Source organism: Rutilus rutilus (genome assembly GCF_951802725.1).
Source record: "Rutilus rutilus genome assembly, chromosome: 2".
NCBI lineage: Eukaryota > Metazoa > Chordata > Actinopteri > Cypriniformes > Leuciscidae > Rutilus > Rutilus rutilus.
The window spans coordinates 27,633,628-27,656,953 of record NC_140210.1 but is presented as its reverse complement, the minus strand read 5'-3'; the positions used below and the strand labels follow the sequence as shown (position 1 = coordinate 27,656,953).

General features: G+C 35.8%; 1 protein-coding gene and 1 long non-coding RNA gene across 2 annotated transcripts; both read left to right on the top strand.

The window, feature by feature from the left end:
- On the top strand, positions 1-1,629 carry lbx1b (ladybird homeobox 1b). Its single transcript, XM_084402324.1, has 2 exons — positions 1-372; positions 932-1,629. Exons 1-2 carry the CDS (start codon positions 60-62, stop codon positions 1,405-1,407), a joined length of 789 nt encoding a protein of 262 aa, XP_084258450.1. The 5' UTR covers positions 1-59; the 3' UTR covers positions 1,408-1,629.
- A 16,319-nt stretch (positions 1,630-17,948) lies between these two features.
- On the top strand, positions 17,949-19,635 carry LOC311286102. The gene is made up of 2 exons (XR_014626483.1): positions 17,949-18,233; positions 18,836-19,635. It is a non-coding gene; the product is annotated as an uncharacterized lncRNA (long non-coding RNA).
- Positions 19,636-23,326: the final 3,691 nt, after the last annotated feature.

The following is a 23,326-nucleotide window of genomic DNA, read 5'->3' as shown; positions in this document are numbered from 1 at the left end:
TTGATACCACTTCTCTTAAACACAAGTTTTGTAACCAAAGCTGATTGGCAAAGGCTTGGATGACGACCACCAAAGTTGTCAAAATGTGTGAGGCTATGGAGAGGCGTGGGATGAACCCCCTGGACCACCTTCCACCACCTGCGAGTTCCAACAAGCCCTTAACGCCCTTCAGCATCGCAGACATCCTCAGCAAACCTACTGTCAAACGACCTCACAGGATTCACCGGCTTCCAGCGACAGAGAGAGCCCGGCAGAGCATCACTATATCGAGGCAGACTCTCATCAGTCAAACATCGCCTCTGTGTGCTCTGCAGGAGCTGGCGAGCAAAACGTTCAAAGGTCTCGAATTAGGCGTGCTCCATGCAGCAGAAGGTAAGAAAAGTATAAGAGTATAATTTAAGTTTTAGATTGTAAAATAAATAAATAATAATAATAATTCAAAATGAATGTTCAAATAGTAAAATAAATAATAATGTGATCAATACGTTATAACAACATGTTTTACATTGCTTTAACTCATCAAAATAAGTTAAGCAATTTATACAAGATTCAACTAATTTTTTTTAAAGTCAGTTTAATGCCATTTAAGTTGAAATGACTTACACATCCAAGTTGATTGCACTTAAACATTTAAGGCATGTAATTATTATTTTTTTACAGTAAAGTGGCATGGAAAACCACAAGTCACTTTGATTAATAGTCTATATGTTAATGTGTTCATTGATTCGTGTTTAAATTAATATTGAATCTGTTGTCATATCAACTTATCAATATTAATGGGTGTATAAGGAAAGTTAAAAATCTTATCAAAAGTAAATAGGCCTTCTTTATTAGCAATTATTTATTAGCAATATTCTATGTTCTACTACTATTATTAATGTCACTTAAAATCTGTTACATCATAACTTTTTTTTTTTTTTTTTTTCGACAGGAAGGGATGGGTTGACTGTGTTTGGTCAAAGGGACAGTCCTAAAAAGCGCCGAAAATCTAGGACGGCCTTCACCAACCACCAGTTATATGAACTAGAGAAAAGGTTTCTCCATCAGAAATACTTGTCCCCTGCAGACAGAGACCAAATTGCCCATCAGCTGGGGCTGACAAATGCGCAGGTCATAACCTGGTTCCAGAACCGAAGGGCAAAATTAAAGAGAGACCTGGAGGAGATGAAAGCGGACGTGGAGTCGGTCAGATCCACGGGTGTAGTAGTGCCTCTGGATAAACTCGCTAAATTGGCGGATCTGGAGAGGTGTGCAGCTGGAGCCACGGGGCCCGAGTGCTCGCCACGGCTAGGTCAGGAGTACAAGAGTGCGCACAAATTGTGTCTGTCCCCCATGTCGTCTCTCTCGGACCACACAAGTCAAGACTACTCCGAGGACGAAGATGTGGAAATAGACGTTGATGTCTGATGTTAACCACGATTTAAACTCTTTAAAGACTCATATTTGAAGTTGTTACAGTGCGTAACAACACGCATGCATGAACATAAATGATTGTAGTGTTTTCTGAAACTTTTATTTATAGCCAGACTATGTATTTGTTCGATATAGTGTTTGAGCTAGCAGCTGTATAATATATTGTATATAATAAAATGGCTTTAATGAGTGTAATAAGAGAATATTTCATAAATCAGGGCAACAAACAGAGCAATACAACTTCCTAATGAGAAAACTATTTTTACAAGTGTATTTATTGCATATTCTTCATTTGTACACAATCGACAGTGACTGAAGTTTTGTACAGTTTACATGCAATATATAGTGCCTTTCAAAATGAGGGCATTGCACCAATGTGTCGTTTAATGTATTGAGTTCGAAAATAAAAACATTTATTTATACCTTTTATAATGATGATGTTGTTGCTGAGTCTGTAAATCAATAACAATCGTCATATTCTTACAAAACACTTATTGATATATAAATATAAAATAAGATAAGAATATATATAGGCCTATATATATATATATATATATATATATATATATATATATAGCCTATACATAGCCTAACATTTTCCTTTGCATTAGGCTAATTGTTAATGTATTAAGTGATTCTTGATAGCGGTAACCTACAGAAATAAAAGTCTTTATACTGCAGTAGGCTATACCTCAATTATATTTTACATACGTTGCTGTGAATTTATAAAAAACAACAACAAAAACCCCAAAAAACAGTGAAATATTTTCAGATGTTAAACATTTATTGACAGAAAAGGTATTGTGCACGACGACCAAGAGCTTCATACTTTTTTTTTTTTTTAAAGTGCTAACTGCCTTGATTTCTTTCCTCGAGAAAAAAAGGAAGAAAAACATTCTTGGCCCTTTAACGCTATTGTTTTTGCTCTCTGCAGAAGAAACAGAGAGCCTTTGGCTTGCTCCTCTCTCTCTTTCACTCTCCAATAGCGTGACTTGGCTTTTGACCCAACAACGTGTGTTTTTCCATTCTGAGCGAAATTTATGTGAGAAACACAAATCTGGGGCGCTGGGGAGAAAAAAAGGAGAAGAAAGACACAAAAACACCAAGTTTTGGTCCAGTTTCTCCAGGGCTATATAATCCTTTTTGTTCACGGGTGAAGCTGTAATTTCCAGCGTAAAGCATGAAAGCTGAGGACAAATGAGCCATCCACCCTGATGTGACAAGCGACAATGGCGCATGGCTGGACTCCTGCGGCTCACCATACTGAAACAAGTGTGTCCAGCCACATAAAAAAGACGCTAACGTTTGGAGGCCATATGGTTTCTGAAATTTTCACACAATTTCAGACAATTTGATGGATTGCGTTAACCCCTCTTTTAAACAGTTTAACGCAGCGCGAACAAAGGCCATACATTGGAGTCTCTCCTCGAGAAAGCATCTGTACCCATGAATGTCCGCTCTTTTCTTCTCGCCTTTTTAGCTTGGCGTTTTGAACAAGTCAATGAATTACAATGAAACTCTCTCTCTTTTTTTGTGAGGCGCTGACTTTCGTCCCCCTTTTGGGGATTTCAAATGATTTGTTAGACTTGTGTGGGGGGACTTTTTAGTTAAAGAATACGTCCTCATTTTGTTGGAGTTTTTCATGTTAAGGAAGGGACTCGTTAAGCGTTCAAACCAAGGCCCTCATGACAGCTTTGCTAAAAGGGGTCTTTTGTTTATAAAGCTTAATTCTCTCGCCTCCTTACCTTGAGCCTATTTGACTTTGAGGAGATTAATAACGAAAAAATAAATCTGGATACCGTGCTAAAGAGCGTGCATGTGAGCTTTAAAAACAAGACACATTGAGTTTGCTGTCAGTAGCAGGTGTGTCGAAACAACAGCAGGCCAACGACTGCTTTGAACAGTAACTGTAATAAATGTTTACCTCTATACCTTGTTTTGTAAAGAGGAAGATTAAGAGTAAGGCCAAGAGAATGTAGCTGTTATTGTGGCTAGAAGCATAAATGGTGACAATTTGACCTGTCATCTTTAGAATATTGTCTTTGAACTTCCGGTTTTGCGGTAGATCTGTATATGGTATTGCTGTCCAGGAGTAATTAGCTGGATAAGTGGATTTATTTAATGTAGAGTTAACGAAAGTTATCATGAGCATTGCAATGTTTAAAGCAGATGTCGTAACAAATGTCAGTAGACCGGGAAGATTTTAAAACTTTTAAGTTAATTTAATATAATTTTAAGAATTACTTTGTTTTCCCCTGAAGAAAGTGTTTATTTTAAAGAAATTGTTGGTTATATGTTAAAATAATTTATATTTGTGACAAAAAAAATCACTATATATATATATATATATATATTGAAGCAAGGTGTATTTTAATAAAAAACACCACGGCATTTTTATTTTAAAGAAGACCAAAGCCTCAAGTTAATTTTTTTTTATAATTTACTTTTATTAAACAATTGTATAAATGATGGACCTGATAAAACTGATAAGAACAGTGGTTTAACTTTATTTTTTTAGAAGAAAAAAAAAACTTTTAATAACAGGAATGAACACTGGGTGGAACGAGTGTCCACGTGTGTGTGTGTGTGTGTGTGTGTGTGTGTGTGTGTGTGTGAGAGAGAGAGAGAGAGAGTGTACATGACTGTGTGTGAATGACATTTCTGAGTTGAAGGGATTTACTGTGAAGAACTTCACAGCGAAGGAGGTGGGAAGAGAAAGAAGGAGAGAGAAGAGAAGAGAGAGGAAGAGAGAAAGAGGGAAGTTAAGACAAAAAGGGGGGAAAAGAGAGCGTTGCGGGTGTGTCTTGCTCCTTCCCTTGCAGAATGCCATGGGTGGGTGTTGTGTTTCTGGCACCAGGGTTCTCTCCATCTTCTACGAAATATAAGAAAGACGAAGACAAAAAGTTTAAGTCACTTCATGGTGGACTGGCTCCCTGGAAGTATGGCATTCACATTGTAAAACTAATGTCAACAATTTAATTGTAACTGTAAAACTCATAAATCAGGTGAAAATTATTATATAAACTATTCACACTTTAAATCAACAAAACAGAGGACTCTATACTCACCCCTGTTACTCTAAGTCACTCTAGTTATTTTCCATATGAGTAACAGGACTGAAAGTAACAGGATTGAGTTTTTAAGCAAAAAGTGATCAAATACACGACATATGGCCACATAGCATGCTAATGAGTAGGGCTGGGTATCGTTCAAAAAATTTCGATACCAATACCGATACCAATACCTTGATTTCGAAACCGGTTCCTGAACGATACTTTTTTCTATACCAATTTTATGAAATCCATTTTAACAAGATTACATAACACATTACCTCTACCTTTTTTTCAGTTTGACTCATGCTCCTTAGCCAGTGCATAAAGGAACACATTTTTTTTTAAAAGAGCTCATGCTCACCAAAGCTGAATTTGTTTGATAAAAAATACAGTAAAACTTGTAACATTGTGAAATAGTAATCGTACATCCCCAAGTGCATCGTAAGAAGACATATTTATGAGGACACCTGCAGGACAACTGGCAGATTGCACCTTTAACTTGATTCAAATGCAATGTGATTATAATATAAGGTTTTGATTGTACATTATTGTACACTTTATTACTATTTTTTGTTGTTGGTTAAATTAATGTATAAATTAAATAATTAAAAAGGTCAGAAAACAAAATAAAAAAATAGAAATAATTTAATCTAATCATTTTAATCAAAATGAAATGAATGAACAAAAAAAATAAATGTGTTAAAAATTACATCTTTGTTTCACTCTATCTCCTCTAAAAGGACATTCATTTCATCTTTTTGAAAGGTATCTTTTCTTGTTTTTGTTTTATTTTTTTGTTCAGCCATTTTGTCAGTGCCTCCGCCTAGGTGCTTTATAGACTTGTCTTGATTGCTAATCCACAACAGAAGACAATTATTAGGTTAAACGTTCAGAATACGATTCCATATAAGGTTATACTTCAGTGCTTCGCGAATGGACAGCGACTCTTAAGTAGCACGTAGAGCGCGTTCTCGCGCGTTCATGTTAAGTGCATTTTTGGGAAACGCTCAGTGGAATTGCTGCGAGCGTTCGTAACCTTGCAGGTATATGGCGAGTAAGAGTGACTTTTCTAAGACTATGAGGTGTGATTTGTGCAGTTACTTTGCAAACTAAGCAATCATCGTGTCAATCGTCTATGGAAGGCCAAAAGGGCCAAAACGTGTGAAACTGTCGTGTAAACACGTAATTATGCATTAACGCGCAATAACGCGTAAATGACGTGTTAACACGTAAATTGCGTGTTAACGCGTAAATTGCGTGTTAACGCGTAAATTGCATGCTGGCACATTGGAAACCATGGAACTTTACTGGCTGGTATGGCTATCTAAGCACAAATAACGAACAAATCCTGTAAATTGCAGGATTAAATCTAAAATAAAATTTGAACAATGTCTTTAAAAATGAACAACACACATTTAAAACAATACATATCCTAACACAATAAAAAGCATGCAACTGTGTGAATCAGAAAGTGGGAGGGGGGTTAATAGACCACTTACTGATATTTAGTTTTTCCTCAATCAAACTTCTTTAAATGAATAGTTGCTTTAAAATCAATTAACACAACATACAAAAAACACCCCTCTGTTGATGAAACAGTTCAGTATTCACTGCACAATGAAGCACTGCAGTCTATTAATGCATTTATTAAAAGTAGCCTAAATGTATATCATCAGAGCTATTCTCTTTGATTTTATAACATATTCAGCTATAGACACACAAATACACTAATGAAATACATGTTTTTATATTTTTAATAATTAATAGTGCATATTGTTTTTCTAAATGGAACCATCCCTACACCCAAAGAGCACAAAGAGGTTACACCCCGTGCAGCACTTTTTGCATTCCTTGTATTAATGAAAATGCATGTTGTAAGAAAGCCCTACGCCCCCTGAGTGTTTGGTATTATACAGCGATCAGCCAGGTGTGGACATGAAAAATCGGCAGCTAAGTTACAAATCAGACCGATTGGTCTGTTATCCAACCACGTATATGTTTTTTTCTCAGTGCATAATGAATAGGGGTGAGTTTTCGTATATATTTCGCCTTTGTTATTGATATTGTTCTGAATGTCGAGATTTGCTCGTAAAATGAACGCATTTTAAACTGCGTCACAAAGTGAAACCAAACCGTTTTCATATCAGACTTTGAGCTCGAAAATGATTGTAATTAGATTAGATTATAAGATATTCTCTACCTAGTTTCAGATCAACCGGTGTGTTCAATATTGTTTGAAAATGTTGAATTTAATGACATTTCATGTTTGCTACTGTAATATTGAGCATATACAACGTTGCGATCGTGCAATCTTCACGTCATTGTTTACTTTATTATGTTAATAATATAATCACGCCGCACGCGGTTTACCCAAGTATGTTAATTTATATAGGCCTATTACTTAATAACTGAATGTTTGTACTGATATGCTGCATGTTTGTAAAATTTACTGATATACTTATACAACTGTTTTCTTTGTTTATATTCTGTTTATTGCAGACCCCACATTTGTGAATTAACATATACAAACTCCTTTGAATAAATAAGTTCAACTGGGATTCCCTCTCGTGTTTCTCTTACGGAAACACACACCACCATCTCAACTGCATTAATCCTGAACCCTTGAGCGTCCCATATGCTCGAATACATGTTTTTCATAAAGTTTTTCAATTAAGGGTTTTTGTTATAAGTTTAACCCCTCTAGCCCAAAGAATAACATAGCCAACACAAACATGCAGCAAAATTTTACTTTTGTATACTGCAATTTCTGAACTTAACTGATCACACCACTAATTTACATCTGGAATTTCTTCTACATCACAAAATATACCCGTATTTTCCGGACTATAAGTCGCTTCGGAGTATAAGTCGCATCAGTCAAAAAAATGTGTCATGAAGAGGAAAAAATATATATAAGTCGCACTGGACTATGAGTCGCATTTATTTAGAAATTTATTTCACACAAAAAAAAATCAATGTTACGGATGGGACAGTTCTCCGTCATGGACGTGACCGCTCTGAAAGCGGCACTAAAAGACTGCTTTAAAACTTTCACAGAGACCTCAAGCAGAAAACAGAAAGCCTGCCGTTTTGTATTAATTGTATCTTAATTTTAATCAATGTTTCATCAACCAATTATCTGGATGTAATAAATTATATTATATATATTATATGTATAAAAACAAATATGGATTGAAGCAGAATATGTCGGTAGATAAAAACATGTTGTGAATTTTGTAAAATATTACATTAATATTTTTTCAATACAGTTTGACTTTTGGACTTAATAACGCTAGAGTTATTGGAACTGTTTGAATCACACAAATCGGAAACAATGCAGCCACCACCGGAATCAAAGTCCATTCATAAATGGATCTGTTATGTTAGGATATGTACGAAATTGAATTTCTAATAAATGTGAAAATTTAACTAATTGATGATTCAGGGTTTTGCATGTCGCCCAAAGATTATAGCCTAATTAGTTTGTTTTATTTCGTGAAATATCAATCTTATCAAAATAAATTAGCCTATGTGTATTAGCTAGCATTATACCAGCATAATAATAATATTGATGATAATAATAATAATAAAATAAGGATATTTCGTCGTAACATTTAAGTAGGCTACTGCATCCTGCACGGTGGATCGGCACATGTTCGAATGCTAACACAAATATAAAATATAAAATAGTAGCAGAAAATTTACAATGAATTTAAATAATAACTATATCATTAATAATTATTCCAAACACAACTAATTGCAATATCAGCTGAAAGCCGAGGTGTCCTATATAAGTCTCTAATAGTCATTTTTATAAAAAATTAAAAAAAAAGTAAAAAAAAATGTAAATCAGTTGGTTTCATTAAATTGGCTGCAGAATGATTTTGTTTCGTTATTTGGACATATAGGCTACAGTAAAAAAGAACAATTGAAATTGTTTTTGTTCAGTATGTTACAGTCACTCAGAAGACTGTTGCGCAACTGCAGAATCAAGGTCAGTGAGAGAGAGATTGTTTCTGCTTCAGTATCAAGTCTTCATGTCAGGTCCAGCCGGAGGACTTTGTCCACATCACAGACAATATAGGCCTAATCTCTGCAGGCAAAGGGAAAATCCAGATCCAGCCTTGACAACATTATCCACACCTTGAGAGAGAGCCCGCCCCGGTCGCGCGCGCGCACTCTCACCGCACTGTCGGCCACCACAGAAGACCAGTTTATTATTATTTTACTATAGTAAAACTATGGGTTAGCCTATATTCGTAAGGGTCTGTCTGTCATCTATTTACTTATTTATTGTGTTATTCAGTTTATAATGACGTTTATAATAACTGCATCCAATTTCTAATTTTTGTCATTTTGTCATCATTTTAGTTGCTTAGTTGTGCCATCCTCATATTTTTCTTTTAAGGACTTTATTTTATTTTATTTTTTTAATTGATATCGATTATTTAATTATTTTGTAAATACCAAATGTCATCTCTGAAAAAAAAAAAAAAAAAGGGTTAAGACACTACATTTACTTAGCCAAATGTAACATAGCTATAACTCTCTGTTAATAGACATGGGGGGATAATTCGAAGTCGAAGATAATTCATAACTCTGAAACAACATTCCAACTGCAACGGTATTTTGATTTATTGCATATAATGGCAGGCTTTCGTGCTAATCGCGAAGCAACAAACTCATGACAAACTTAAATAAAGTAAAAAATAACTATTTTCAACATATACAACCCACCGTGATAAGTTTAACAGTGTTTATTAAAACCGAAAGTAGCTTTGTGCTGTTTGTTTTCACGTCTGCGCATCACGGGCGCGCACCCAACTGAAGATGCCAGGTGACGTAGGCTCATCGTATCCATTAGGTAAGCGCTCGTTCACAATCTCATGAATAAATACAATACAACGAAGGTGTGCATCACCACATTAATAGTCATGAGAATGATTACAAACAGTTACGACAGGCAGTGTCAACGTGACACAACACCTTTATTTTATTTGAATTATTCATGATAGAGTGACACAAGCACTACGCTGAGCATACCTCATCAGCCATCATAAGCCAACGACAGTGACGGAAGGGTAACTCGCAGGAAACTCGAGTGTAATCTCCAAATCTATCCAACATATTGGCGAGAATATAGCATAATCTCTTGTTCTGTGTAGTATTCTTACAATATATTTTAATAATTGTTGGTCTTATATTCACTGATTTCACATTTGAATATGCATTGTAAAATGCCATTTTACGGCAGGAGTTCTGTCTCATTTCAATTATTAATAATTCAAGCCACTCTTGTTTTAGATTATTATTATGACAAACGAATGTGTGTGTGTGTGGTGTATAATGTATAATGTGTAAAGTGTAGTGTGCGTGTTCTAATATAAATAACTTTGTGATATATGTTTGTGTGTGTAATGTAATATAATGTGTAAAGTGTAGTGTGTGTGTTGTAATATAAATAACTTTATAATATATATATATATATATATATATATATATTCACTTCGAAAAACACTGCAAAACAATGCACTATCTCAGATTCATAAGGCTTAATGGTGTTATCAGAAGGGGCTCTCTAACAAATAATGCATAGAGGTTAAATGATAAAAAGATGCTTTAGAAATATGCTACAGTAAGTGTACATGAAAGTACTGTTTGGAGAAATGTGTTATTATCCTTACACAATTTCTATTGTGATTGTGAAAACGGTCATGACTTTCAGGGCTTAATTAGTTATAGTTAACTGTCTAAATATGCCCATTTAAAATGTAGTTGTAGCCTATATTCTGAAAAGACATTGTTCAACATGTATTTTCACATTAAAAACAGCTTTTTCCAAGCTTAATCTAATTAGGTTCTGTGTGTTTGAGCAAGAGCACCAAACCAGTAGGTGGTGCTAATGTCCAATATTTTACGTGTTAACACGCAATTTACATGTTAACGCGTCATTTACGCGTTAACACGTAATGACGTGTTAACACGTAAATCGCGTGTTAACACGTAAATTGCGCGTTAACGCGTAATTACGTGTTTACACGACAGTTTCACATGTTTTGGCCCTTTTGGCCTTCCATAGTTATCCAGACGTTTATCCACACGTTTATCCACACGTACGTTATATCCAGACGTTTATCCACACGTACGTTATCCAGACGCAAAGTAAAAAAATCCTTTCTCAGCTTCATCGCTGCCACGTCGCCGCGCACTTTAAGCGCAGCACTATGGAACGCCAAAAGGATCAAATTTCGCCACTAACGAAACGCCTTTCATTCTCAAAACGCCGGTGTTTACGGCGTTTAAGACGAAAAGACGCCGCAAAGTACGGCGTTCTGTGGTACAAACGCCGCAAATTACGGCGTTTGTAAAGCAAAATCGCCGTCATTATCGCCGTTTTTTTTATCCAGTCAACAACGCCGTTTCTGACGCCGCAGGCCATCCATAATGCGCCATATTTTGCGACGCTTCTGTCTGACAAAGACGGCGTTAAAAGCGGCGTTTTGTATAATATTATAATCAGCCCTTCCCTTTTCTTCAAAGTTCAGCCCATCTAATGAAGCAAATGGAAAGACATATGTAGTAGATTGTCGATCTGAATGATGGGGTTCTGTTTTCCTAACGTTGTTAGGACTAGTGTTTGGACTTTTATCGTGTCATATTTTTTATTTCTTCATTAGGCGCGTGTATCCCCCTTTTTCCTTTATCATATGTGGGCTGATTTTAGCCTCTGTTTACATTCATGTCTGTGAAATACATTAGATTTCCCAGCAATCTTAATAGCTTCAATAGGTCATTGGTCTGCCTGCATGGGCAGTGGTGTCGTTTTGCTCTTAGTGACAGGGGTTCGAATCCAAGGTCCGACCGTATTATTTTTTCTCCGTTTCGTTTCTTTTGTATTGGTCTGTTGCTGTAGCCTATGTCTTTAAAATTTTGGAAGACTACCCGGTAGCTGACAGCTGATTGAATAGCAGGCGGTAGGCTATATGCTACTTTTTACGGAAATGACAGCTGGTAGCCTATAATAATGCTTTAATCGTAGCAACTGTTACTGTACTGCCTGCTTTGCGGGTCCGTTTGTATTGCTGATTATAATGATTTAGATAGGCCTAGATGCTTTACGATATAGTCAGGGGCGTTTCTAGGTTTTAAAAACATCAGGGGCTGAGCCTGAAACATCAGGGGCTGGTGTGGGTAATAAGATAACATGATTCGATACAGAGAATAATGTATATTTTAGGCCTATATGCAGGGGGCAGACTGGTTCAAAAATTCAGTCCTGGCACTGTTGCCACACCAGCCCATATTACCACAGAGACACACACATTGAAATGTGAGGTAGTTAGGGGGGTTCGGGGGCATGGTCCCCCGAGAAAATTTGGATTTCTCGGACCTACATATGTGCATTTTAAGGTGTTTGAAGGCCAACATTTTTTGATAACAATTATAGCTTTAAAAGCATGTCAGTGGGCAGTATACATAAATTATTTGTCAAGCAGATAACAGATTCTTAAACATGAGAATGAGGATAAATGTTGAAATTAATGAGCCACACTAGAAAATGGAAATGCAAAATGTTTCTGCTTATAGTTGACAATACACAATCACATATTCCAAACATGAATGGCCTTAAATGAGAAATCTTTCAAGGATTATTTTGCATAGATGTAAACTTTTTAGCATTAAAGTTTGGTTTCAGCAACTTGCTTCTTTCTGGAGTTAATCAATGTTTTTGGCACTATTAAATCAGTTAAATTAAATTTCAATTGTTCACTCATAAAGACAGTCACTTGGTCACATTTTTGGTCACAAAATATTTAGTCAGTTTTGATGACTTTGCTATATTAATAAAATATTAATAATGAAAAATGAGTAGGGCTACGCCAAAATGTGTAACTTATGTAGCCTACAAAGGAATACAAAAGCCCCGACATAGAGTTTTGACGCAGCTTTAATTTCCCTTTTGGTTATTTCAATACTTAATTGACGACAGAACACGACGTTACATGCTAGTAGTTTATTTTGCGTGATACAGGACGCGCCGCATTTGCGCGTGATTGAAGAGTGCGCGCCGCGAGCAAACGGCTGACACGACAGTAAGTTAGTTTTTCTGAGTTTTACTGACATATAGCCTGACAACATCTGGTCTGACAGAAGACTGTGCGGCGGTGCTGACTGCGTTATTTTTTTTTTTATTGCTGTGAGATTGTTTGCTGTTGCGCGCAAATCCTGGAGATGAACTTGGATAGCTAAATCGCTCACGTTGTGCGTCTCTGTGTGAGAGTAACCATAGTAACTTTGATCTGCTTGAACACATTTTAATCGTCTTTAATACATGATTGATTCCGAAGGATATATTAAAAGACCCGGTCAATTTTTTAAAATAAATACAAAATTATTACAAAATAATAATAATTATCAATAAATTAATTTTTTTGAGATCCGGGGCTATAAAAAAAACATCCGGGGCTGAAGCCCCGGATGCCCATGTCTAACGACGCGCCTGGCTGGATATAGTCCATCTCGCTTTTTAAGATAATAAAATGCGCACTTTTTTAAGCCTTCTTACAGTGGCAGGGGCGTGTCTAGAGCATTTTCAGTGGGGGGGCCATGCTGGGGCACTGCCTCCAAATGGGGTGGCCGCCAGTGACCAAAAAAAAGAAGCTAAATTCTACAGTAGCCTATATTACGTAAATCCTACTAATTTTATTTTTTTAACTTGAATAAAGTTACTTGTAAACAAATGTAGTAATAAAGCACATTTTTGATTAATTTAGTTTTTTGTCATCCCTGCATCCATTAAGTTAAATTTGAGAGCCAGTGTTTATTATTTTTTGTGTTTTCATAAAACTAACAAGTTTATAAAATAAAAGCAATTTTAATAATGAGCCATTTTAAAAACCCAGAAGCAGAAACGATGTCAACTATTTTCTTTTAATTAGTTTGGCCATTACAATATACAGTAGTTTTATTCACAATCTCTTTCAAATAATAATAATAAAAAAATAAAATAAAAACAAATTCCCCCCACTGTAATAATTCAAATGGTTTGGCCAAAACATCAGTGTTTCATTCAGCATTTCTTTCAGACTCATTTACAAAAAAGCTGAGTAACTCAGAGTTAAAGGGATGGTTCACTTTGAAATTAAATTTTGGTATGTTTTAGCTTACGTATGTTTAAGGGCATTCAAGATGTAGGTGTCTTTTTTTCCGCAGTAGTTTCAATTTTGATATTTTTAGGTCAAACCATTCTCTATAATGCAGGTCTATGATCACTATCTCAAAGAGCATGCACAATGAAGTCCAAATTAATCAATTCCCCATCGTAAGTACACATTGATGGCCTAAGACACGAAACGAGCGGTTTGTGTGAGAAAAAGAGCAGTATTTATATCGTTTTTACCTCTACACAACCACGTCCAAGTGATCTGAGGGCGCAAGCGCTTCCTGGTGTGTGACGTGTGCGCGCGTTCTGGCTTAGTCTGCGCAAGCTCCGGAAAGAGCCGGATGTGTACAAGAGGTAAAAAACGATATAAATACTGTTCGTTTTCTCACACAAACCGCTCGTTTCGTGTCTTAGGCCATCATTGTGTACTTAAGATGGGTTACTTACTCACAACTTGCGACCGTTGTTTCTCTGGCGCTGCACTTCTTTGAATCGCGAACTTCAGTAGAGTCTATAAACTGATTGGCCGTAAAATGAACCAATCACAAGACATATTATAGGGGGGGCACCTGGGGTGGCCAATCGAATTTCAGGGGGGGCCGGTGCCCCCCCTGGCCACCACGTAGACCCGCCCCTGTACAGTGGCCGTTGTGGGTCCGTTTCTATTGCTGATTATAATGATTTGGAATGGATAGGCCTAGGTAGATGCTTCACGATATAGTCCATCTTAGAGCTTAGATCGGGCCCAAAAAATCAAGCCCGAGTGCCCGACCCCACCCGAACCCGTGCACGTTGTGTCCGAGCCCTGCCCGGCCCGACACAAAACTGTATTATGAGCCCGAGACCGATTTAAACTCGACCATTTTATAACCAGGGGCGGCGCCGGATAATTTTTAACGTGCTGAGGGGGTGCTAGATATATTAGGCTATATAATACTATTAATAAATGAGCAAACATTGGCCACTTAATATTTAATATTAAATTATTTTAAAGATCACAATTATTAAATTAAACAAGCACAACATTCAGCACTCAATCAAATATTCTTAAATATTTATTATTATTAATAATGCTATTTCAACATAATATATCGTTATTTCAACTTAATATGTGTGCGTGAAATAAACAAGATGTGCATTTGTAAATCCGTTGACATGCATGCATCGATTTTTATTAATAGTGTTTTCTGTCAGTGGCTGCAAAGATGAAATTGACGATCGCCATCTCTGAACGCGGCTAGAGAGAAATGCACATAATGGATTACATGATCAGAGATTTCTTTTCGGTTTGAATTGTGTCTTTTAAAGACAATTCAAGTTTTTTTTTATTTTTATTTTTTATTTTTTTATATATATTTATCATGTCTGTATGGGCATACACTGAGTTTAGGTTAATATGATGAGATGCGCTCCAGTTCACATGTGCAGTGCAATGACCGCGCCGGCGCCTCCATGTCATGATTATACTGACTGCTATATTTGCTTCTTATTTATTAAATACTGGCAATTGGTTGATGAAAAAATTATTAAAATTAAGATACAATTTATACAAAACGAAATTCACTTTAAAGAAAGGCTTTCTGCAAAACAACTTAATGAAGTGGTCAAAATCATGTCTGACCCACTCTATGTCTCTATTTCACTTTTCATAATCAACATAGATGGAAAAAAATAACATTATAATATTTTAACAAATATGAAACTAAACAAGCTAATTGAATGGCTATAGTAGGCCTACATACTCTCTATTTGTACAAATTGCTGCACATTCATTTACTTTTGAATTTTGCACACATAAGTTGAAAAGCATTTGTTTGTGCATAAAACATATCTGCAACATTTATCAAGTTCACGGATAAATGTGCGTGCATTTATTAATTATTATCTTAATGAATAATGCAACAAGGACGAAGCATGTAAACTGCTTTGTTTATTCAGAATGGAATGTATTGCAAATGGATCCGAATAAAGAAACGTAAAAAAAAAATATGCCAATGCAGAAAATGAACAAGAATGAACTTTGAATGGCCGGAGTAGGCCTGGCTACTCTAATATAATTCAACAAGGTTTTAGAATAGAATATTTTTTAAACAAAATAAATATTTTTAAAGCCTAGTATCCAGCCCCGGTGTGATGCGTGCTAGTGGAGGAGATGCTGCGCGCATGACACATGACGTGTTGCATTTTGTAACAATTCTTGATCAAGGGCCCGGCCAGAGGATAGTGGCGGGAAATATCCAGTAGACCTGGCCTTTATGTTTCTGCATCGGGATGCCCGTCGAGATCCATCCTCTTATGAAGACTCTAGATGAACCATTACCAGTGGAGACTGAGATGACGCCAACCCAAGCAAGGACTACCGCTGCTCTTGACCATCATACAAGACTGTAACATATTTCACATATAAATGATTTATTATTACGCTGTCGCTGCCATTGCCTTAAAATGGACATTAATATTGCTATTGCCTAGCCTACTTCGTAAAAACGAGGAACAAAAACTTTCAATTCTCCCAACAACACAATGATAAAAACAATACATATCAAATAGCAATAAAATATGTAGCCTACATCTGTAGCATATTGATGTGTAACATTTTTTTATCGGCTATTTTATTTCATTTATTATGTTGATTATGAATAGTGTACAGCATTAGGAGTTTGTTTTTTGAAAGACTTTCTTTAAAGTGAATTTCGTTCTGTATAATTTGTATCTTAATTGTATTCAATGTTTCATCAACCAGTGGCCTGGATTTAATAAATAAGAAGCAAACCAAGAAGATCGGGTTTGGATTAAAGTAGGCCTACGTAAAAAACGAACCATGTTTCCGGGGCCTTAGTCTGAGGCCGAATCAATAGCATTTGTCTGTCTGATTTTATTGAATTTCTTGCATGTCTCAATTATTGTAAGTTATGATATTTGTGGCTTTAAAGCAGGGGTGTCCAAACTCAGTCCTGGAGGGCCACTGTCCTGCAGAGTTTAGCTCCAACCCCAATTAAACACACCTGAACCAGATAATCAAGGTCTGATTATCTGGTTCAGGTGTGTTTAATTGGGGTTGGAGCTAAACTCTGCAGGACAGTGGCCCTCCAGGACTGAGTTTGGACACCCCTGCTTTAAAGCAATATGATGTATTGTATAAAGTGGTATAAATAAACATGGTGCGACTTGACTAGCCTTGAGTGCTGAACTGCAGAGATGGTCCACATCATATGATCAGACCAGACTTTTTTTATTTTTGTATGGCTTGAACAAGACGTCCGCAGATCCCGCAGCTTCAAGGTATAAGGAATAAAGGGGGAGAACTCCTTGGCTCCCATGCTTTCAGTTTTAAATGTTTATAATTTTAAGAGATTCTTTGTTTGAATATTTTGTCTAATAAATGTAATTTATTCAAAGTGACATTGAATTTGGGAAAAAACATGTCTGGATTATTTTGAGTTTTTTATTTTTTTATTTTGCTGTTCTGTTACTGAAGAAAAGTTTGCACTTTCATATGTGTACCCAGCAAACATTGGTCCGACGGCAACGTCGTGTGCCTGGCCAAAAATAGTCGCGGTATGACGGCATAAATCGGTAAATGTAACACAGAACATTTCCTAAAAATGCATTCAGATACATGTGTGCATGTCTACAGTTATCTGAGGTTGCATGTATAATTGTTATTTTGACTTTTAGCTACGTGTAGTTCAATATATACCATGTTGTGTTTCGGGTGAGAGAGGACGTCACCATGGCGACGTCTTTTACACGTGCATTTATAGTCCATCATGACCCTCTATGAAATCAATTGTGATAAAGCTGTGCTTAATCCTTGCGTGGTTAATACTGCAATAATTAATTAAAATTTTAATTAAATTAAAGTTTTAATAAGTTGTGTGAATACGTCCACTGACGTCCTTTACACGTCTATAGTATCGGGTGAGAGGACGTCACCTGGCGACGTCTTTTACACGTGCATTTATAGTCCATCATGACCCTCCATCATGGAATCCTTGTGAAATATGCAAAAGCTGTGCTTAATCCTTGCATGGTTAATACTGCAAAAATTAATTTAATTGCCCAAGTAGTTTTTAAGAGGTTGTCACGTCACTTTACACGTCAAGGCTGTGAATACACGTCCACTGACGTCCTTTACACATCTAGTCAAGCAAGACAGAAAAAAAACCCCCAGGAATTATCTTTATGAAATACACGAATTGTATACAAAGTAAATATATTTACTTTATCTTGTTTAAATAAATTATAATCACACAGTTCCCAGTGTGGTTAAGTGAATGCAAAGCCTCTGCATTTTAGTCATTATTTCAACCTGTAGCCTACCTGATACGTTGTGTTTTTTTTGTTTTTTTTTATGGAATGTATGCATGTAAAACAGAAATATATCTGGTCACCATTTATGTCTGAGTTGGATGTAATTGCCAAAACTGTGCTGCCAAGATGTAACAAAAGATCTCCCGACATTACCTAATCCCGCGATAGGTTAGATTATCTCACGAGATGTTAACGCGTTTTCCCCATAGACTCACTCCGGAACACTGAAGTTTGAACAACCACGAAGAGAGGAGGAATTGAGGCCCATATTATTAAAAATCTACTGTTGGGTACGTACATTTTGTATTATTAGATTCACGTGCTAGAGTTTTACTTGTTTGACATGAATGAACCGAAAGAAATGATGCCCACATTGTCAACTGAAATTGGCTAACGTTAACTGAGTTTGGCTAAAATTAGCTAGTAGGCTAAAAGTTGTTTTGAACTTATACAACGGTATACCATAGTATAAAGTATGTTTAATGATACAGTCAAAGTTATTACTGTAAATTATTAATGTAGCCTTTTGAGAGTTTCTTTCAGAAAGTAAATTATCTGAAGTAGAATGAAATGTTTAGCTGGATTTGAACATGTATGTTTTCAGTAACTGCTTTAAAATTTTTGTAATTTTAGAATTGCTAAACATGTCTATTCAGGGGACATCACAGCCCACCTGTCTTCATCAGAAATGTCCTGTTCACTTTCTCACTGTTACACACCTAGTTAAGGGTCTTTCTCAAGGGCACCACAGTGGTATTGAAGAGGCAGGGGACAAATGCTGTTTTGAATTTAGCTGAAGACCATACAAATATTTTGAAAATAAGTGCATGTCATTTACCTCAAATTTTTAATTTTCATTTATTTTAAAAAGAAATATATTCTCTTCCCTTAGATGCTGTGAAGAGGTGGAGCCCACATGCTACAGACACTGAAATTGATGCAGCAATGGCAGAACACCTGAAACACGCTCCAGGAAGAGCTGGGGGTGGTGGATACAAAAAATGAGCCAAACAATGTGTTTAAGGGATAGTTCACCCAAAAATGAAAATTGTCATCATTTACTCAACCTCATGTTTCAAACCTGTATACCTTTCTATGCTAAACACAAAGATGTTTAGAAGAATGTTTGTAACCAAGCAGATGTCGCTTCCCATTAATAATCATTTTTTCTCCAACAATGGTAGTCAGTGGATGCTCTATTTGCTTGGTTACAAACATTCTTCAAAATATCTTCTTTTGTGTTCAGCAGAAGAAAGAAACTCATACAGGTTTGGAATTTGGTGAGTAAATTACATAATTTTCATTTTTGGGTGAACTATCTTTATATAATAATTCAGTATTTTGCAATTGGTATTTTAGTTTGGTTAACAAATCGAGAGCTTAGAATTATAAGGTTCTATCTCCGTTTATTGTAGTTTATTGAGCATCAAAGTTTTTAAACTCGGTTTATGTTTTGTGAGATGGAACCTTTTATTTTATTAATAACTACTAACAATTTTTTTTTTTTTTTACAAAAATAACACCACACAGGCATTAATAAACACCTAATGGATCAGATTGTCAAAAACTCAATTTCAACCAAAAGTGGAGATAGAACCTTAAAATTCTAAGCTCACAAAATGTTAAACATTGAAAAAAATAAAGAGAAATTTTGGCTGTTCAATATCAATAAAATGTTGTGCTTAATCAGAACATGCTTCTTTTTTGCTTATGTCCACAAATAATGTGTTATTGTTTTTGATGTACACGTGATTAAAACGTTTTATTGACGTTCAGGTCTGACTGGACCAATTTTGGACCGTTTTAGAACCTTTGTCAAGATGTGTAGGCTAAACCTCAAGACTTGATTGTCTTTCACGATGTTACACAATAGGTGTGTGATTATTTTATATGCAGGCTTATATATACACTTAAATTATGCAGCAACACATTTAAACACATATGACGACGCATTTAGACGTCCAGGGACGCGCAGAAGAGACGTGGAATTCACGGCCAGAAAAGACGTGGAATTCACGGCCAGAAATGACGTCGGTTCAACTTCCATTTTGGAACTATTTTTCAACCATGACGGGACGTCTCGGACGGACGTCTTTTCAACGGTCATTAAACGTCCAAATGTTTGCTGGGTAGTGTGTGTTGGCTATTCTACATATGTTTACAAAGTCAGCAAAGCTGTGAAGATTTTACTTTCTCTTTTTAGTGTTCTTAAGTTTTATACTGTGATGCTGCTATTGTGTTATTGGTACTGAGTTTTATGTTTGGTAATAAAAAGTTAAACTGGCAAAAACAAAGTTTTTTTTCTCGGGGTCGGGGTGGGGGGCATCATAAAGGAATTATGCTTAGGGCACCAAAATTGCTAGCAGCGGCACTGACAGCAGCATACATAAAATGTCATTAAATTCAACATTTTCAAACAATATTGAACACACCGGGTGATCTGAAACTAGGCAGAGAATATCTTATCTAATTACAATCATTTTCGAGCTCAAAGTCTGATATGAAAACGGTTTGGTTTCACTTTTTGACGCAGTTTAAAATGCGTTCATTTTACGAGCAAATCTCAACATTCAGAACAATAATATCAATAACAAAGGCGAAATATATACGAAAACTTACCCCTAATCATTTACCCACTGAGAAAAAACATATACATGGTTGGATAACAGACCAGTCGGTCTGATTTGTAACTCAGCTACCGATTTTGCATGTCCACACCTGATCACTGTATAATACCAAACACTCAGTTTGGGCTTTCTCACAACATGCATTTTCATTAATACCAAGGAATGCAAAAAGTGCTGCACGGGATGTATAACCTCTCTGGGTGTAGGGATGGTTCCACTCAGAAAAACAATACAAGGCACTATTAATTATTACTATTAAGGCCTTCCATATGTGTCTGCCCTATAAATATGCGCCGCGCGCTTTCAATAATTGTTGTTGAGGGCGAGCAGGCTGTCGCCACCCCATTGATCGCTAGATGGATCGGCTGATCTGGGCGGGTATACTCCCATCGTAACTCGACGATCTTTTTTTTAAAAACATTGATTTTTTATTTAAATAGCTGTTTTCAACATTGATAATTACAATGAATGCTTTTGGACCATTATTCATATATCATATTAGAATGATTTCTGAAGGATCATGTGACACTGAAGACTGAAGTAGGCCTAATGATGCTGAAAATTCTGCTTTGATCACAGAATTAAATTAGAATTATATATTCGTATTGAACCGTTACTGGCTTTCGGTTCGGTCCTGCCGACCAAAATTTAGATAGCAGTCGCGCTGGCGCGAACACAACACAGAATAAAAAAAGACATTCATTTCCACTCTCAAATATTTATTTTTTAATCGGTTTGCTTTTGAATTATTTAGACATTACGAATAAAATTGCTGCCCTCAAATGTTAACCCGGAGTCTTGCAAACTCAAAATAAAAATAAAACAAAATAAACCTTTGTTTATAACTAGGCTAGCCTACTATACAATAATAGCCTATACATTTCATTTTTTATAAGGAGCGGTTTTTGTTTTATATGCTGCTATAAGAAGACACCCCAGAAGATGGGTCAAGTATAGCTCCATCATTGTTCAAAGTAAAAAAAGATCATACTTAATGATATTAGTTTTAATAAAAAAAATAAAATAAAAAAAATCAAGGGAATTTATCTGGCATTTCTTTCTTTTTGCTGTATCGAAAACGTACCGAACCGTGTCTGTCACCACTCACTGTATCGTATTGAACCGAACCGTGAATTTTGTGAACCGTTACATGCCTAATATATAAATGAATGAAAGTATTCATTTGTTTTGAAAACCTACTGACCCCATACTTTTGAATGGTAGGCTATAGTTTGTTTCATTACTACATTTATTCATTTAACATTCACTTTATTGACTTAGAAATTAAGAAAATGACAGACAATTTATGTTAAATGAATTTATGTTTCAATATGTGGTATCGTCAGGTTTGTATACCTCAAATTAAAACCCAGTGATGTCCACAGATCTAATGGTAACAAAATAAAAACGAAACTAAGATTATGCCCTGCATCATGAAGAAAAAAAAAAAACGTTTATTTTGTGTTACATGATATGAATACCTATTGGTGTTGCCTACTGTAGGCTACCTCTATGAACAGTGCTAATTCAGGTTAAGAATACACTGTGACAAGAGCGAAAAATAAAATAAATAAATAATAAAATAAAATAATAATAACAATAAGGATTATGATGACGCATGCAAAACAGAGAGAAAAGACTAAATTCTCTATTAGAATAATTACACAATACCACTGTTACCAGTCAAATTAAATAATTAAATGAAAATCCATCTTTGCAGTGCATAGGTGACACAGAAGTGGCATCAGATCTGGCATTCATATATTTTCACTGCATTTACAATTGCATAAATAAAGCTATGAGATCGTTCAAATTAGAAATCAGAAATCAGGACAAAAAATAAATAAATATATACTTTTAACCTCCTGAGACCCGAGAGCTTGCCTGGTGTGCATTTTATAATTGTTCTTGCTATTTGGGATAAGTTGGACCTAATAAGTATAATAACTAAAATTTGTTTTTGTACTGGAAGTAGTTTTTGCAGAAAATGATGTCCTCATGCGAGGACAGTGGGTCTATGTTTTACCATATGATGTCCTCATGCGAGGACAGTGGGTCTATAATTTACCATTTTACTAGCAATTATGTGAAGTGTCAGTACAAATGAAGTGATAAACACTTGACAAAATCTGATTTTTATAATAGTACTGGTAATGGCCAGCAGGGAGCAGTTGAAGGCCACTTTCATTTTGAAATTCTTGATTTTTACCAGTTTTCTGCACTAAAGCAAACCAGTTTTTCCATGTTAACTCAATAATTCATGCTTACACACACACACACACACACACACACACACACACACACACATACACACACAGACAAATGTTGTTTTTTCAATGCTATTGCGATCTGTCTAAAAATTCCAAAGTTTAGCTAACCACATGGTAGAATAAATAACGTAATATAGTCCCAATGTCCTCAAACGAGTGCTTCACATTTACTGATGTCCTGGAGTGCTACTATTACTAAAATATGTCAAATTTCAATCCCCATATGATGATGGAGACAGTATTGTACATAAATACATTTGTTTCATTCATATAATTTGAATAGATTTTTTACCTGGGTCATTTTTCTTTCGGGAAGTGTTTTGCTGATATTTTGCTGATTTTCCAGCCATTTCCTTCTCACTGACATTGGTGTAATGTTGTTATATCACCACAAGATGGTGTGGGCAGTGTCCCTAAATGTGGCCAACATGTCTAAGATTTACAAATTTGACTATCATTGTGTCAAGAGGCAAAAATGTAATGTCC